Genomic DNA, 18,365 nt, shown 5'->3' with positions numbered 1-18,365 from the left:
CTGAAAAAAACCAACCCCATAATAACGTAAAGTGCTACGGTTCAGATATCCGAATCTGACATTTATCGTTGCTCTGCTTGGGAATATTGCACAGAGCTGCATCAGTGAAAGGAGCTAAATGTCAGTTCAGCTCCCACAACAGGACAGCTGATTTTCACACAGAAAGCAAAGATCTTTTGTTTCCAAAAAGGAAAACATTGATGTGGAAGTTCCTAAGCAAGATGACACCACTTCTGTGCTCAGCTGTGTGCCAGTCTGCAGGACACTTCTTGTTTGTAGCCCTCCAGGGCTAGGATCAAAGCTCTGAGATGGAAAGGGCTGTAAACAAAGTTATTTTCAAAATACAGATCTCTTCCAAGAAAACCCAAGTGTTGACAACTAGAAAAAGATCTCTTTCAAAAATTTGCAGACAGAACTGCTCAAGGGAGCTACAGGAAGAGACCATTACAGATTGGGGAACTGCACAGAGCAAATATCCTACCTCCATGTTCTCATAAAGCAAAATCTCTCCTCACTTTTTCAGAAAGTGTCAGTGCAGAAAAGGCTGGGAGCGAGGACTGCTAAGTCTTCTCCTCCAAGTTTAGACTTTCACAGAACAAATAAATCATCTGCCCAGAGGCTGCTTTGCAACTAGGATTTTTGAGATGAAATATTTCGAAATGCAACATTTTACATCAGTGCACACACTGAGCACATGAGGGCAACAATCAATGTGTCACCAACCCTACCTGGCCCCATTCTGCTTATGGCCAATGCAGCCTCCAGCACTAAAGGATCATCACAGGCTCTTTGTGTCCCCTCTTGCTTGATTAACAAGGTTTCCTTCAACCTAGCAAACTTTCCTTGTTTCAGTCTAACATTCAACCTGCTTGTTAACTTTTGGGTAAAAACCTAAAGCCATCCTCTTTATTCGAGTTCAACTTCTTTCCAAAATCTATACTCTTTGAGAGCATCTTTGAACCTGGATGTTTTTCCTTCCCTATCACCACCTCTCTCTGATTCTACTAATCCTCATATTGAAGAAAATAACCAAAATTGTGATTTGAATCATCAGCACTGTGCCCTTGTGGCCAAGAAGGCCAATGGCATCCTAGGGTGTATCAGGAGGGGGGTGGGTGTAGGGCAGAGAGGTTCTCCTCCCCCTCTACTCTGCCCTGGTGAGACCGCATCTGGAATATTGTGTCCAGTTCTGGGCCCTCAGTTCAAGAAGGACAGGAACTGCTGGAGAGAGTCCAGCGTAGGGCTACAAAGATGATGGAGGGAGTGGAGCATCTCCCTTCTGAGGAGCGGCTGAGGGAGCTGGGGCTCTTTAGTTTGCAGAAGAGGAGACTGAGGGGAGACCTCATTCATGTTTATAAATATTTAAAGGGTGAGTGTCACGAGGATGGAGCCAGGCTCTTCTCAGTGACAAACAATGATAGGACAAGGGGTAACGGACACAAACTGGAACACAGGAGGTTCCACTGAAATTGGAGAAGAAACTTCTTCTCAGTGAAGGTGACAGAGCACTGGCCCAGGCTGCCCAGAGAGGTTGTGGAGTCTCCTTCTCTGCAGACATTCAAAACCCACCTGGACGCCTTCCTGTGTAACCTCCTCTGGGTGTTCCTGCTCCGGCAGGGGGATTGAACTGGATGAGCTCTTGCGGGCCCTTCCAATCCCTAACGGTCTGGGATTCTGTGATTTACACAACGATTATTTACAACAACGTGTTACAATTTACGCAACTATTAAATGCCTTGTGAACTCTTTTTTACAACCAAGAACATGGAGGCAGACACTGGTCGTTTTGACCATTTAAAACCACACTGCCCGGCAGCAGCCAATGTAAAATTTGCTTGCTTTCTGCGTTGCACAGCAACTGGTTTTGATTGCTTATTGTTAGGCCCACTGTCACTCTGAGCCTTCTCTTCCTTCTCACTGTCTCTTATGCAAAAACCTAAAACACATTAAAAAAATGCTGGCTGGCAATAATGCCGTGACAAAGCATCACGTACTCCCACCATTCAGTGCCACCCGCAGCACAGAACGAAGCCAAGTTCTTTTTACCCCACCAAAATTGTATTTGCCTCATTTCCTACCTTCGCAAGCAGTCTGTGAGAGTGGTGGTGCCCGATACATGGCTTTCCCCATTTACGACACTGCCATCACTCCCTGGACTCAGCGGCCAGAACGGGGTGGAGGAGCCTGGCAAATCCAAACTGATGTCCCAAAATGGGTCTATCGTTGTGGAAACGCCACTGTGGAAAAGAAAGCAGTTTAATACAGGTTTAAAGGAAGAGAAATCAACAGTCTCTCTCACTGTAGGGTGTACACCAGATACTTAAAGAACTATGGGATCTACATCACCCCTAGAGGGCACTCAAAGATGACAGAAAATAAAGTTCCTCTAGAGTATTTTCCCACAAGTGACTGTTTTTATGAATATTTAAAAGCTATGTGTTTCAGGAAATGTATGTGATGTACTAAATGCAAGATATACGCATTTAATACATTCTCCCACTCACTGGAGCACTGTGACTCCAAGTGAACAAGCAGGGTTACTCAGAGACAGAGGTACTGGTCATAGTGCTGACCAGTTTGTAGTCAGTGACCAGTACTGGTTACTGACCAGTATAAACCAGCTGGTTTACACCAGCTAACATCTGTGGTGATAGTGACGTGGAATCCAACTCGTCCAGCACCCTGGTTCTCTGGTCAAGACATGGAGGATGGTGCTTAAGGCTACTTTGATAAAGAGAGCACCAAATACGTTTGCTATGGAGTAGTGCACTGAATTAAGCTCTGCGGTTCACATTCACATCTCCTACGGCACTTGGAATTTGGGAGGCCGAAGAATAACTGCATCAAGTAGTGTATGTTCTTGACCAGACTTCTCTACAAGAGAGTGAAGACAAGCCAACGGCCAGACTATGGAAAGAGCTTCTCAACATTTTATCTGGTATTGACTCAAATCTTCCTCTTCCAGCATTTACATTTTTAAGAGAACTCCAGAACTTCAGGGGTCTAAGCTCCTTGTTTGGAAGCATTAGCTGTTTGTATTCATAACTCTTATTTCTTTGAGTTCTCTCTTTCTCTAAAACTAGTGTCTTTCACTCTGTGGTCTCATTAAGCCACAATATTCTGCCTTTTTCCAGGCTCATTTGTGTAGAAGTTGTCAATTTTAAAAAGAAGACTCCTATTGTTAAAGTTTCATCAATGTTAATATTGTGTCATAACACATCAAGCTTTTTCTTATCATGTAAGGATTCTGTGGCTCTACCAGGAAAAGAACAAAATTTCATGTATTTCTTCCAGTAAATCTTCTGCAAATCTCTCCAGGAAACGGAGAATAAAAGCAGATTCAAAGCAGCGGAGCACAACAGTCCATCTGCAGGACAGCGCGTAATTAGAAAGAATGCAGGACAGAACAAACAACACGAACTCTGACTTCTGCACTATGGCAACACCAAACATCTTGAAACAGAGAGCAAATTGCTCCAGTACACACAGCAGAACAGCAAATACGTTTTCCTTACTCTTGTAAAACACTCATTTGCTTGCGAGATTACTCTAGTATCGGGCCCTTTGAAACCTCTCCTGATGATACATGAGGTTCCTAACTGATGGGAAATACAGCTGCATGTCAGAGTTTTCCTCAAATGTAGCAGCAATTACGTAATTTCAACACCAAGGAGATCTTGGAAGTGTTTTCCTCATGAACTTGGAAAAAACCCACCTTTTACAGACCTTTTAAAGGTTTATGTGCACAAGCCTGGAGTATTTTCCAGGTGTCTCTTGGTCTTAATATATGACAGTGAACTAGTAACTGATTGCATTGAGCTGATGCTGTATTTAAACACTTCTTGTCTTGCTGGAATTTTGCTGATATTTGACTGGTATTCAATAAAGATTCAGTACGCTGTCGCACTGCAGGGTGTGCAGCTTCAAATCAGAGTTAGAAAGTAAACAGAAATTAGTTGAATTAGGAAAAATTTACTTACTGGCAGACTTGACAGGTAACATCAGACTGCAGTCCACCTGTGAAGATTTGGTCTATGATGCAGTTACAGTGGTTGGGGTTGTTGGCCTTCTTCCCATTATCATCACCTTCAGGAATGCAAACACAGGCTCAGAGGTCGAAAATCCTCTGAGGGAACGGGGCTTTGGCTTGAACTGTGTCTCCAGTAACTCTTCATAACGCTAATTTCTAAACGTACTGCAAGTTCACATAGTCAATATTGAACCCTGAAAATGATGCGTATGAAAGAAAACCAAGAAAACAAGAAAATCCTGGCAAAACACAGAATATAATCAGAAGGTGGCTAAATGAGTTAACTCCTGTAGAGGTGAAGCTCTAGGTCGTATCAGCTATCAGTCAACCCCTTTTCCAGGGTCCAGCCCTATTCCCCTTTACAGAGATTTGCTTTGCACTGCCTGATGTACAGATCAGTTCCTCAGAGGAAGGAGTTGCCAAGGTGGTTCATGAAGGAGACAGTTAAACGTCACTTAGAGGGCCACCATGCAACATCTGCATCTAAACAAACAGCCAGCTCTTTACCACAGCAGCACTCATTTCTGCTTCGCAGAGCACTCCACAGCACATCACTTTCCTAAACGAACACAGAGGAGAAGTGGCAGCAGATGCTACTTTTTAATTCTATCCCAGTCAACTTCTGAGAGCAGAGTGAGGGGAGGATGTTTGTTATGGACCCATGAAACTGCAACCTGCTGTGTCCTGTCCTTTTAACATAAACCTGCACCTTCCGTTAAGTCTTCACCAGTGAGAAAATGAACGATGTCCTTATCTGAAGTGAGAAGACAAATGCTGCCTCTTCCTCCAGCTTCTTCAGACACACTGCAATCCTCCAAGGGGCACAATGAACGCATACCCATCTTTTCAGGCATTAGAAACGGTTGTTGAAGGTCTCAGGAGCCCAGCAATTCATTTTTATGATTTGAGTACTGAGATTAGGCCGATTCAGCTTCTTTAGATGAACCAGAGCGCTAAATAACCAAAAATTTCTTGGCATAGTTCTCAGCTTTGAAGCACACTCCTTCCATTCCCCATAGGTGAACTAGCAACAATCCGCTTTTTCTTTGATTTCCAAGACCGTTCTGCTCATTTTCCTTGGGTAGGACAGCTGCCATTGGCTTTGCTTTGAAAACAGAGATGCACACTCAAACTGTTTCACAGCATCAGCTTGTTGTTTTATAAAGTACATCTTAAGATGTCTTCCTACCTCCTACAACAGAAATGGCTAAGATAGAAGTAAGTTTTGCCAGGTTTCCTACTATCTCTAACTTACTAGAAAGTACTTAATTTCTGAAGCTGAAATACTAGGATGCTGACTCCTCAAATCAGAGCTATTACTCAAAACCAATTAATTTCCACTCAAGTATTTGGAAAAAACACCAAACCTCCAAACCACCTGAAGAAACTAAAAGCATAGGGCAAAAATCCACCACTCTTCCTGTGTCTGAGGTGCTCTAGGCTGGAGTCTTCTTGCAGCAGGAAGGAATAAGATGATTATTTTTTTTCCTCAATAAAGCTTCGGAAGTTTTTTGTTACCATTATATAAACTGGCAAAGGTTCCACCTGGAAAAGCAGACGTAAGTGGTGCCTACTAAGCTGCAATGGGCCACTTCATCAATTAGATCCTAAATGCCTCACAAAAGCTCGCACTCGGCTGCCTGCTTTGGAAACCTTGGTTTGAACTGTCAAGAAAAGCATATTGTTTCCTTCAAATGGTTCTTGACCAAAATGCTCTAAAATTAGATTGGAAATGTATGAGGTTCAAGTTGGAGGTGATCAGACCCTGTCTCAAGCATTTCTTGATGGGAATTTCACCTAAATCTTACTGCACTTAAGGTTTTTATACGGTCTCAATTATGCTAAGCTAATGAATAGAGCATCCAGTGTAGAGACTGTACAAGACATCCTTCACCTTTAGAAAAAATCACTTATAAGCTTTAAAGACTACATGTGGATTTTAAAAAAGGAAGCTAATGTCTTTTTTATCCCTGGTTTTAAAACTCCACTTCTCCCTTTTCAAGAAGCACCACGCAACTGCCACATCGCCGTAATCTCCCCATCTGAAACATCATCCTCCCTCGCTTTTGTTTCGAGGGGGCAGAGGCAGAGCAGCAGCATCTGTAGAGACTTGCACTGGACCACAGGTAACGTCCCTGTTGGACACCTCTAATAGATGCCATTTCCGCCTACGGGAGACAGCGAATACTCCCTTTTCAATTACACAAGTCAATTAGGATCAGTGACGAGAGGGTCTCCAAAGAATATCCTGCGAGCTTGTTCCCAGCAAAACAGAAGGGCATTACCCACTCAGCGTTATTTCCCATGACATTTGGTTGGAAAGGAAGGAGGGGGGAAGAAAAAAAAGTCAGATTACCACCTACTCACACTTGTCAATATGTAACAGATGCTGAGAGGAGGTATTTTATGCAGCTGAGAAGGAGAAGCTGCGAGGTTGCTGTGCTCAGGTTCCCTTCTACAAAGTAGGTTTTAATTTAATACATTTTTGTTTGCAAAGCTGGTCATAATTCCTCCTAAGGAAATCAGCAGCTTCTTGCAAGAGATGGGTCAGCACAAGACTAAAACCAAGCTTGAAAATACATCAATGTAGACACTGATATCAGAATGGCAGAAAATTGAGTTTCAAAGTTTGATTCAAATTAAAGTCTTTAAAAAAAACCCATTACTACTGCGCTGTGCAATAACTCATCGTATTAACTTGTGTTCAAATATATATGCATTTAATATACTACTAAAGGTAAATCACATGTAACCACTGTAAGAACAGCCACAGATCACTTTTTAACGTAGCTTTTGGTTTTCCAATAAAAATAAAGAAGTTCTGCCTCCAACTTCCATCACGTATTTCAAATGAGAAAAATTAATTTTAAAACTGCCAGATTTTAAAAGGGGCATTTATCAAACCAAGACATTAATGTTGACTTTTCTGCATTACTTTGGCCCCTAGTGATCCGAACATGGGCTCCTTATCTTTATGACAAAGCAGTGTACACATAAATTTATACGGCTCACAGCAGATGATGTGTTTCGCAAGCATATGCTCCATCAGTTCCCAAGAATATCATGCACAACTCGCAGAGCAGGGCAGTGCTTTATTCCCAAATCTCAGCGCAGCACTCTTTGTCTGTCATGATACCCAGCACCAGGCTTCACATTTGCTTTGTAGCAGACTTTGTTAAAGATGAATGCAAAACGCTTCATGAAAACCAGACAAATGAGGAATAATCAGCTCTAAAGTACCAGTTTGGGTTTTTTTTGTTAGACAACAGAATAACATTGTCTGAATAAAGTTTGGGATGAAAAAGATCAAATTATTTCAATTTTTCTACCTTGCTTGTTGAACTTCTGCGTACAAATGCACATCTCTGCCACTCTCTGCTGCTCGCTTGATGTTGTTCTTGCAATGCAAAAAGAACCACAGCCAGTGATTTCACCGAGCTGAACATTAACTTTTGAATTGCTGCCTTGCTTCACACAAGAAAACAATTCTGGTCTAAGCTTCCCCGAGTTTGAATATGTGTGAGATAAAGGTAGTAAACTACAAAGCGTTTGGATGACTGGAACCTCACCGTCACGGGAGTCAGAGCACTCACTGATCATTAACACTTATCTGTTACGCTGACTAAAAGCTGACTTCGGGCTTTACAGACTGGGCAGAAATTCCCATTATTTACATTTCTCTAACAAATGAAGAGCCCTGGAGCTCCTGAAGGATCCCACATGAAGAATGGGGTATACTTTGCACTTGATCTTCACTGTCTAAGAGCACATGCATGAAGCGACAGAGCAATGCCTCATCATCTTCAATAATCCAAGTACATTCAGAGACCAAAAATCAAGGTTGTCATGAATTTCAAGGTCAACAGATGCTGAAATCCACACTTTAATACAAAGAGGGTGGCCATTACCTACACAGCAAGGCTGTTTATGGCATTACTCTGGTGAGGTAGCCAATATCTGATGCAGAGTAAGCCATGAATGAGGAGGAGCACAAATGCCAAGGTACAATGACACTGCAGAACTCAGCACTATCAAACCAGCAAGAGAGACCGGGATAACACAAAGTGCAGGTACAGCTTTAAATGTCATTTACAGTAGAAATGTTAGAAGAATAATTCAGATCCACAAAAGCTCTTGCTTTTTTAGTTGGAGTATGCAGTTAAGGACAGATCTTGTGCACGCTTTGGATGAATGGTAGAGAAAGAGAAATAATTAATAGCTTAGCTTTTTTTCCCCAATCAAAATACTACTTTCCAGTTCTTCCATCTTTCTCCAGTTGTTGCAATGAAAAACACTGATACACAGGCACGATAGATTCCTTTTATTCAGAAGCACTTCCTATTACTCCCGCAGCACAGAGCAACCCTGCTCCGTGTTCAGAACATGCCCTGCACGAGTGCCAACACCGCAACAGTGCTAGAAAGGAGAGCTATCACCTGAGACAGGATTTACATGAGTGATCATACAGGGATCCTGGGCTTCCAAAACTTACAGATGCCACTAAAACCAAGTATAGATTCAATCAGCATTAAAATAAATAAAAACAAAAACTAACAACTACCTGGGCCAGATCATGGATGAATCTCAGGGCTGTTAATTCTATGCTTTGCAGGATGCAGTATTACAAAACTTATCCTAAAATGCACATCAGAATCATACATTTTTTCCTAATTTGGGCAATGACAGATCTCAATAATGAGCCTGCACAGCTTTCTCTGACTTAGGCATTAGGACACATCCTGAAAAGTTGAGTAAATGCAATGGAGGAGAGACAAATGACCAATACCAGCCAAACAAACATCACCAGATACCTACACGGCTCTTAGCACAGGGAGCACTTTCATTTACATTGGTGCCTGAAGCCTTGGTGATCATGAATTATGTCCAAAAGGTAGGGGATTTAGACAAAATGTTCCCTAAGACTTTATTTTACTTACTTTGTGTTATTTATAGAACTCAAATACTATTGACTGGAAGCTTTAAAAGCTTTTTTGATTCAGTAAAATAAATATTTAATATTGGTAGGGGAGGCATTATTTGCTTATTGTAGCTTTAGGTCATATTAGTAATAGTATTTTTAATAATAATACATATTTTAAGTAATATTTAATAGTAATAATTAGTAATGATATCTTTACATATGTATACTTCATACATGTGTGTATGTCTGTGTGCATACTTAAGTATGTAAGTGGGAAAACTTTCTCATAGAGAGCAAACCAGTTCATTCCACAAGTGGTTTATCATGACCATACTTGAAATTCTGCTTTAGATGAACTGGTTTGGTTCCCACACAACTGCTCAACCACTTCTTTTAAATTACCTTGATGTGGTATAAATTATTTACCGCAGTTTAATAAAAGGCTATTTCTTCAGGAACAGAAATTTAAAGCCTTTTGTGCGTAAAAGCCAAGGATTTAGTGCTAATGCCTTCCCACCAGCATTGCTGTAACAGCTTAGTTATGTCCGTGCAAGTAGCTCAAACTTCAGAGTATCCATTGGATGCCTGAATTTCAGTTCTGGTATTGAATGTAAATGGTACCTTTGCCACAACCCAAAAAAGTTGTGTACTGAAGATGCAAAAACCCCTGATTCAGTTCAAGCTGGCTGAAACCATCATGAAATGATAACAATTCAGAAGTCAATGTTTTCAACACATCTGCGATATCCAACCAGTAGTAAAAGACTCCACACACACGCATGAGCTCCTTCCAAAGGAGGTCTAACATGTAAGTTCTTCAAGGTTTTAGGACAGGTCACAGTTTCATTTTCATTCAGGCCACATAGAGCCGAGAATAAAGAAACTGTTGAGAAAGCTTGAGTCTGGTGGTAATTGCAGAAGATGTATCAAATAGATTCTTCAGTTAAAGCCAAAACCATACTTTTTTAAAAAGTATTTTCAGATTCTTTATCCATTTGAAAAGAGTGCAGGGACCTTTATAGCTGCAAGTGTTTTCTTTACAATTCTGAGAAGAAAATATTCCTCCTCCATGAACTAAGCAGGAAGTACAGAAGAAACACGAACATCGTTTTGTATCAAAGAAGATGAAAAAGCTTCAAGATTTGTTAGTTCAGAAACCTTACAGGAACCACGAAGTATTTCTGTTTGCAGCTGGGTTTATTCGGCGTTAAGAAGCGAGAGGTCAGTATTTGGATGGACTCTTCCTTACACTACTTCAACATCAGTTTCGTTAGGCTCATTGAATTTGTTAGGGATTGTCAAAGACCAGATATTAATGATCACAAAAGAACTGTCCAATATACTCCTATCCTCAGAAGTACTCTTTTTGGAGAGGACTCTTTTGGAGGACACCTATTATCAATCTGAACAAGCCCATCTGCTACCATGTAAGTCTACCTCAAAGATAAAAGCAAGACTTCAAAATGTTTCCAAGAAGCAGCAGCAGCAGCCTTCCCTTTGACAGTCCTCTGATACGCCAAAAAACAAACCTCTAAGTGCCTTTTCAAAGAGCACCAGGGGGAAGCTGAGTGTTTTAAAGCTTATTTATAGTGACTAGGGGTTTTTTGTTTGTTTGTTTTGCTAGCATCAACCCTACTATCTTCCCCTTACAAGAATAGTGAAAATTTATGTGCTGAAGCAAATCAAGATCAAAACATTGATCAAACATTGGCAGATTGGGAAATTTCCAGTTCAGATTCAGGTCAGTTAACTCACATGAAATACATAATTTCACATGATATTACCAAATCAATTCAAGACTTCACCTCTAAAAGCACGACACTGAATATTTTTACCGTACTGCACAATTATGTATTTTTACATACAGACTAATAAAAGATACCAAACCCAAATACTATTTTTTTTTCTTATTCACATTTCTGTAGGCCATTTGGCATCACAAATACTGTAGAATAGTATTTAAGCAGAACAGCCACAGCCTCCCCAGTGTTATTTTCACCAGTCCCATGACACACTGAGTAAGAGTTCTAACCACCTCAAGTATAAATAGATTAAAACTGCAATTTAAAAGACAAGCCAGTGACTCACAACCAATAAGAGAAGAACACGATGGTGATTAAAATCAACGTACGGGCTTGTCTGCTTCTAACTCTAGGTAATTTTTTAACAGTGGGAATGGTTTTTGTAAATCTTTAAGGCTACCAAGCATTTTAAAATGAATTTGCTAAGATCGCTGTACTGGTTTACGCTTGATTTAAGAAGAGATCGTTCTACCTCCTTTTGATCCAATATTCCTTGTTGATTGAAGCCTCAGGACAAGCCTTACCTTTGCAGTGTCTGTGTAGCACATCTAATGCAGCAATGAGGAACTCGTGTGCATCTTGTTGCTCGTACCCTGCTAAATGCCGTGCATGAGTCCATACCAGGTGCAATAACCTATATGGAATGTGAGGAGATCGGTGCCCAGAGTAAAACTGCTCAAAGCAAAGAAAAGGACATGACTGTTAACAAGTTACACAGCCTCAGTGCATTTAATTATTAAAAACTTAAAACGAGTGCAATTAGTCAAATAAATTTAAACCATTTAATCCTGATGGCCTTAATAATACAATACAGAGACAGCTTTTTATCACAGGCTACTGCAGAAGTGATCTCAGAACTGAGCATCTCCATTTCCTCCCTTGAAATTCCTTTGCTTCCAGGGGCAAACAACATTCAAATTCTATACTGGTACCACTGGCTTTTATTAAAATAGCCTGGGGGGGGATATTCTTACATTTGCAAGAGATCAGCAATTTCATTCACAAATAACACCCTCCAAAATCAAGACAAACGCTGAAGATGAGGTTCTCAGATGCCAACTGTGATCCATGATAACTCCGCATCCAACGGCTGTGCACAGTCCTACCTTATGGAAAAAATGATGAGCAGGATGGCAGCCCCATGCCAGTATTGGCCTTTTTTTGTACAGCTATAACAGCACAAGGCTTTAGAAATACCTTTATTCAGCACAGCTGAAGATACCGCTTCATTCACCTATCCCCAGATTCAGCTGCCCGTTACTGCTCCTGCAGGGTGTCGCTGCTGGAGATCTGGTCCTGGACCAGCTCCTGCATCTGCTTCTTAATCTGCTTCACTCAAAATGTGATGAGCTGGCTACCGCAGCGACTGCAATTGCCCCAGGTGATTTTGCCAGAAGCGTATTAGAGAGTGCACAGACAAATCATTCAGTCAGCAAAAGCATGATGTGAAACACCGCTGCTGAGTGGTGACACACAGCTGGGGAGGGAAACCAGCACGGAAGAGGAGGACAGAGAACGGCCTACAGAAATACATGGGTTTTGGGGTTTTATTTGGGCCTCTTTTAAAAAATAAAACCCAGCCACTTAAAAAAAAATGAAAATCCACAAAACCAGCAAAAAAGTTTAAAAAAAACCACCCCAAAACCAAACCCCACCACACTAAGGGTTTGTGTTTCCCTGGGTCGAGGTTCAGCTCAATACATGGGTTTGGGGGTTTTATTTGGGCCTTTTTAAAAAAATAAACCCCAGCCACTTAAAAAAAAATGAAAATCCACAAAACCAGCAAAAAAGTTTTAAAAAAAAACCACCCCAAAACCAAACCCCACTACACTAAGGGTTTGTGTTTCCCTGGGTCGAGGTTCAGCTCCTTCCTTTACCCTCTTCGTTTCCATGCTACTGCTGCAACTCTTCCACTTCCATCTTCATGGGTCCCCACTTTTGCTGCCAATTCTGGCACCTCGAGTCTGAGACTGAAGCTACCAGTTCCCTCCTGAGCAAAGAGATTTCTGTATCTATTCACAAACCCCTGCCAACACGATACCAGCTCCAAAAGCAAAGCAGAGATGCTTGTGGTGTCCCTGCAGGGAGCCAAAAAAGGCCCAGAAGGGATAATTCACTTGGGCTTCAGGTTGTATTTAACGAGGTAACATTTTACTTTTAATAACTGAACATTTGGAAGTCATTTTGCCTTCCCTAACCTTTGGAAAAGGTGTTTGCCAGCAGAGGGTGCCTGCAACACCACGATTATGGTTTGCCAAGATCCCATCAAACGGATGGTGGTCTATTTTCAGTTGCTCTTCCCAAAGAAGACAGTAAGCAGTAAATACAGAGAAGAAAACAAGATTTAAAACCCCAGCAGTATATAAATTTCTCACTCTCACTGGAAAAGCAGGCTTCCTTCCCCTGCTTTAGGTCTCTCCCTGCCCAGTCTCTGAGCATTTGATCTCAGTGCAAGCACAGGCATTGTGCTACAAACCTGCCTAGATAAAATATGTTGTATTTTAAGGGATTGGTAAGCAATGGGTAGTACGGTCCTCACATCTGGAAGGTTTTCTAAATGGTTTTAGTGTATTTCCTTGGCAATGAAATTTCTTTCTCGCTTTTTCCAAACAAGAAGCGAAACCTCTGCAGCCAACCACCACCAACCGCTTCTATAAATAAGAAGATCAATAGTTAACGCCGCTGCCAACAGGAATGACACCGAGGGACCGGCGCAGCGGTACGGTAATTGAAATCTGCTGACGCAGCTGCTGCTCAACATCATTCAGGGAACTGCGGCAATAAAACTTGGCCGTTCTGTCACTCCTCGCAATTAGGCCCAGAGCTCTCCAGTCATTTCAACCAGCAGCACTCTCTGTAATTACTCCACTGCAGACGCTAGACCTGCCAGCAGATTTTACACCGTCTAGCGCTTCGTTAGGATTAGAAGACTCTACCAAGATGCTTTATCAAATTATTAGATATTATCACACAGAAATTAGAAGCACATTGAGTAAGAACGCTGCTGAATATACATGGAGGTGGGGGCAAAGCGTTGCTGTTCTAATATATAAAAAATGAAACAAAAGATGCTGAGCACATTCAAGAGCCGTATTTTAACTGGAATGCATAAAACATCCATCCCATCTCTGTCATTTCCTCGCTGCTGGGAAGCGGAGCCCATCAGAGCTGTTCCAATCCACAAAGAAAGGAAATAAAGCCCATGTAAAGTCTTATTCAAGCACTATTCGAAAAACCTTTTCATTAAAGTGTGCAAATATAAATAATGATGTATTGGCAAGTCAGCTTTAAAACACCTCAATGGCACAATTCTTCCAAGCATAATTTAAACCAGTTTTTGTTTAAATTTGTTTTCAGTTCAGCAGTATCAGTTGTTTATATTGGAGAGAACTGGTTCAAGCAATTTGAAAACGCTTGGTAATAACACCGGTTAATTGCTGTTCCGAGGGAAAAAAAGACAAAACCCCACCAAACCAGGACTCAAAGCCTCCATTCTTACACACAACCCAAGTAACAGTAACTTTCTTCTATTTTGCACTTAAAAACTTGCCCTGGGATTCTAAAAGGAAGACTCTACAGTGGATTTAGAGGATTTTAGGCTTTGTATTTTGCATTATTGTTACCCAAAACATACAGATATGTCAGGTTTAAAAATAAAACCCAAAACACATGAAAAAAACCAACACACAAAGAAACCTCAAATCAAAAACAACCCCTCCACCACCACACACAACCGTATTTCTTTCTCTTCTTCCTGCCAACAACACATGCGTGCAAGTTTCCCAACTATGTGAGCATACACATTTGATCTATCCCACATAGGTATCAACTAAACACCCTCCAAGCTTTGTAATCAAGAATTTATGGGCATAAATCCTGTACCAGGCCCCAGTCCAACTTGAGAAGCTAAAACCTCCTCTTAGAGTTGACTAAATCGGCACAAACTGTATTTTCCATTACAAAACACAAGGCAAGTCTATGTAAAGCCTCTCAACTACTTTTTCTTTGTAACTTATTCTATACTGAAGTGATTTCAACGGCGTACCATCAAGGTTTCAAAGCCATAAATCATCTCATTCTTCTTCCTTTCTGTGCTCACTTCTCTGCTCTCCACGCAGTTGTGCTGTGCACTTTGACAGGCTCATGAGGATGAGTAATGATGGGAATAAAGGCAACTTTACTCTTGACATCTCAAGTGGAGTGGATCCATTCCGCTGTATTCCCAGGTATTCTTGCTATTCCAGTCAAAGCATGCCAAAATACAGATCTGCTAATCCTGCCATCCTGAACTCTGCAGAGGACTTGGATAAACCTTAGGGTGTGGACCAGCTCGAAATTAATTTTCATTGGCAAAGCAAAACTACAACACAAATACCAGTAGGTAAAAAGTAGTGCACAAACCCTTGCAGCCCAAAGGCTCAATGAACGGATTCTGTGTGTCCTATCTTCCCTCCATCCAGTTTCACCACTATCTGTTATTCCCAAATCCTGTTCATTCCTTTTCTTATGCAGTGTAATTCATGTCATGACTCTGCTGAGAACTAGGTTTCAAGTAGCACAAGTGACAACGTTGATTGATGCAGCTGGATATTTTAAAAACAAACAGAGATCAATGCTTGGCATATGTGCAAGAAAAGCTACCAGGAAAAAAACCACCCTCAACTCTCAGAACCATCCGATACTCATTACTCACCACCAACCTACTTCAAGGTGGAAGGACTTTGTAGCTTATCACAGAGAAATCCCACAACCTATATAACTAAATGATCTTAAACATAAAAAAAGGGACAAGTGTTTTTTGTTTAAGAAGCAAAACTTGCTTATGTATGTATCCTAAGTTTAATTTAATGTTCAAAACAGTCTCTTTTTCTTCTGGAGAGCTCTCCCTGGCCTGCATCCACCAGATCCCCTGGCATTCCTTTTGCCTAAGATCACACCTCCAGAGGAGAAGGGTGGAGGGGAGATGAAGTTTAACCCTTGCCCTGATCGGTTGTCGCTGGGTAAAACGCCTTGGGATAACCACACCAGTTGATCCCGGTGGGAAAACTACGTGAAAACAAGACAGAACCTGAACCAAAGTCTCCCTGGTAATTCAATTACAAAGGAATTCTTCACTATTTCGTTTCCCTTCATTCAGACCTCACCTCTGCAAAGACAGAGCAGGAATCTTCACCGAAACCACTGCATGTAGTTGGGACATGAAGATAACCACTCTGCTCCAAAACCGCCAGATCTTGGGTTTAATTCGGAATGCAGAGAAATTAAAACTCACTGGGAAGCAGGATTTTACAATGAGTGCTGCCAGAGCTGTAAACATAACATGGTATTTACTGCTTGCAAGTTCAGATATACTGAGCTGGTTACAGACACTGCAGCTCTGCTCGTGGAGGTGCACGAGCTTTCACCTCGAGGTGGTTGAGTCACTTTTTGTTGTCCTCCCACAGCACTGAGCTGCAATATTTCAATGTGAAATAAATACAGAGACTATTGTACGGCCATCTCCACACCCTGGTATCTCAAATACGGCTCTCCTCTCATTTGTATACCCTCACGTCGCAGAATATTAATTATTAGAACTAATGCAAGCGTAGGCATGAATTTTGACTGGGGAAAATGAAGGCTGAGATTCCCAAAGCTGTGTGTGAAATTCAACTTGATTACAATTGGAACTAATACTAACGCTGCATTTAAACCCCATTTTGGGTAACAGCCTGGTCTTTGTTACAGGCTTGTACATCGTCTAGCGAAAGGCCTCCTAGGCTGTCAACAGGGCTCCACATGCAAAAATGGAAATAAAAACCATTATCTAGACAGTCTCCATCTTTCCTCCAGCCCCTCAATCTGTAACGCAACACTCATTTCCCTGTTCCCAAGGGATTTTTAAAAAGATGCATGTGTGTAAACAGTGGTGATATTCATCAGAATGAGACTTCATACCACAGTTGGATGAAAGGTTATCAAGATTATAATAGGACCTTTTTTTTTTAATAAGCAAATAGGTTTCTAAACTAACAATGTACAGGAACTGGTATTTATATACCATGACTGTTGTTTTTTTTTCATCTAGGCAGAGTGATATTTCCCCATTTAACTGCACATCTGGTTTCAATAATCCCGCAGCTGCTACCTATTGGTATGCCTGCCTTTTGTTTTCACCTCCTTTCCTGACAGACTCAGGAATAAATGGAAAATACATTAAAAAATAAGAACTATAATGTACAACTAATGACTGATAAGCAGCAAAAGAAGTTGCAAATTCACCTGAGCGTTCGTACTGAAATGGCTAAAGGGGACTTTACCTTCCACGTGTGTTTAACTCGCCTGCAATGACCAAAAAGAATCACTGCTGGTGCAAAAGGCACAGAAGTAAAATCAAATTGAAAATCACAAGATAAAGGTAAAGCTATTTTAGGTCGGTCTCAGCTTGAATGAACGTCCACGCCAGCATATACACTAAAGACATGCTGTGTACACAGACATCTCCAGCTATCTTAAATGCTCTGTGACAGCATGTACCATAGCTTTTTTTGGGGTTTGGTTATTTTCACTTACCAAGAAAGCAGATTTATTACTGAGGGAATGGCACAGCACTGGATTTGTTTGTTTTACTTAAGATTCACCTTAAATTGGAAGCCCAGGTCTAGCCATAATCCTTACATTACTCCTGGAATTAAGATAATGAATAAAACTCTTTGACTATGTATTAAGGAAAAGACCGTGTCTGTCTCATGCAGCACAGAGCAGACGTGCAGAGAAACGCACGCTGCAAAGCCAGTCCCCTGTGTGAGAAAGGGGCTTGCATGCACCAACACGTTCACTTTTCTACATCCTCCTGGCACTAATGGGTTTCCACGTAAGAGATGATAGCAAAGATGTTACCTCCTGTTAGAAAGCACTGAATCGAGATCTTTAAAATATTTATACAGACCTACATAATCCAGCGCCTTAAACCACGAGGCTATGTAACTACTGCTTTCTTCTTACTCCCATTATCACCCAAAGAGCCCGTGACATATTTTCCAGTTACAACTCGCACCTTTAATTAAAGCACACATTCAGCTTTAAGACTAAAGCCTTGCAGATCAGTCTCAGAAGAGCAGGCAGCACTGTAATTATTTCCAATACCAGCTTTGCTTAAACAAGGGTGACTTAAGAACAGGACTTAAAAGGCCAAGAGTTTCCTTTTCAGCAACTGGGTATTTTTGACACTAGGGTCTCAGTCTTTACTGCTCTGTTTTGCCACATCTTGAGGGGAAACATAATTTGCATTCCTATATATTTGCAAATAGAACACAACCTCTTTTTTTGGGGGTAAGAAACAGCCGGCACCTGTGGAAAAGCAACGCTAATGTGGCAAACAGCACTCACCTCCTGAAAAAGCGTAGACATTTCACAGACCAGACATGAGCTGGGGCTTTGCATTTCACATTTGTGCCTGTCGGAGAGGAAGAAATCTCGCAGCAGTGGAGTGTGGGTAAGTGCCTGGACAATACAGTTCATAAAACATGTGTTCCCAAGATTGATTAGCCCTCGTAGACCTATAAAGACAGAAGGGGGAGGGGATGCATAAGCATTATCAAGTTAACAAAATGGTGTATTTGCATTTTTATAC

The 18,365-nt window shown here is 41.3% G+C and overlaps 1 protein-coding gene across 2 annotated transcripts in view; it reads right to left on the bottom strand.

The window, feature by feature from the left end:
• The window catches only part of LOC104547629 (ubiquitin carboxyl-terminal hydrolase 22), a 54,029-nt gene that overhangs the window by 8,955 nt on the left and 26,709 nt on the right, over positions 1–18,365 (bottom strand). For both annotated transcript variants that reach the window (XM_010193411.1, XM_010193412.1), the window contains 4 exons: positions 18,122–18,291; positions 11,278–11,425; positions 3,981–4,086; positions 2,079–2,237 (listed from right to left, as the gene is read on the bottom strand). In XM_010193411.1, the coding sequence (XP_010191713.1) occupies positions 2,079–2,237; positions 3,981–4,086; positions 11,278–11,425; positions 18,122–18,291 (583 nt within the window). The remainder of the gene's footprint in view (positions 1–2,078; positions 2,238–3,980; positions 4,087–11,277; positions 11,426–18,121; positions 18,292–18,365) is intronic.

This window comes from Mesitornis unicolor, unplaced genomic scaffold (assembly GCF_000695765.1).
Source record: "Mesitornis unicolor isolate BGI_N332 unplaced genomic scaffold, ASM69576v1 scaffold11101, whole genome shotgun sequence".
Taxonomy (NCBI): Eukaryota; Metazoa; Chordata; class Aves; order Mesitornithiformes; family Mesitornithidae; genus Mesitornis; species Mesitornis unicolor.
This window is presented reverse-complemented; position numbering and strand designations above follow the sequence as displayed.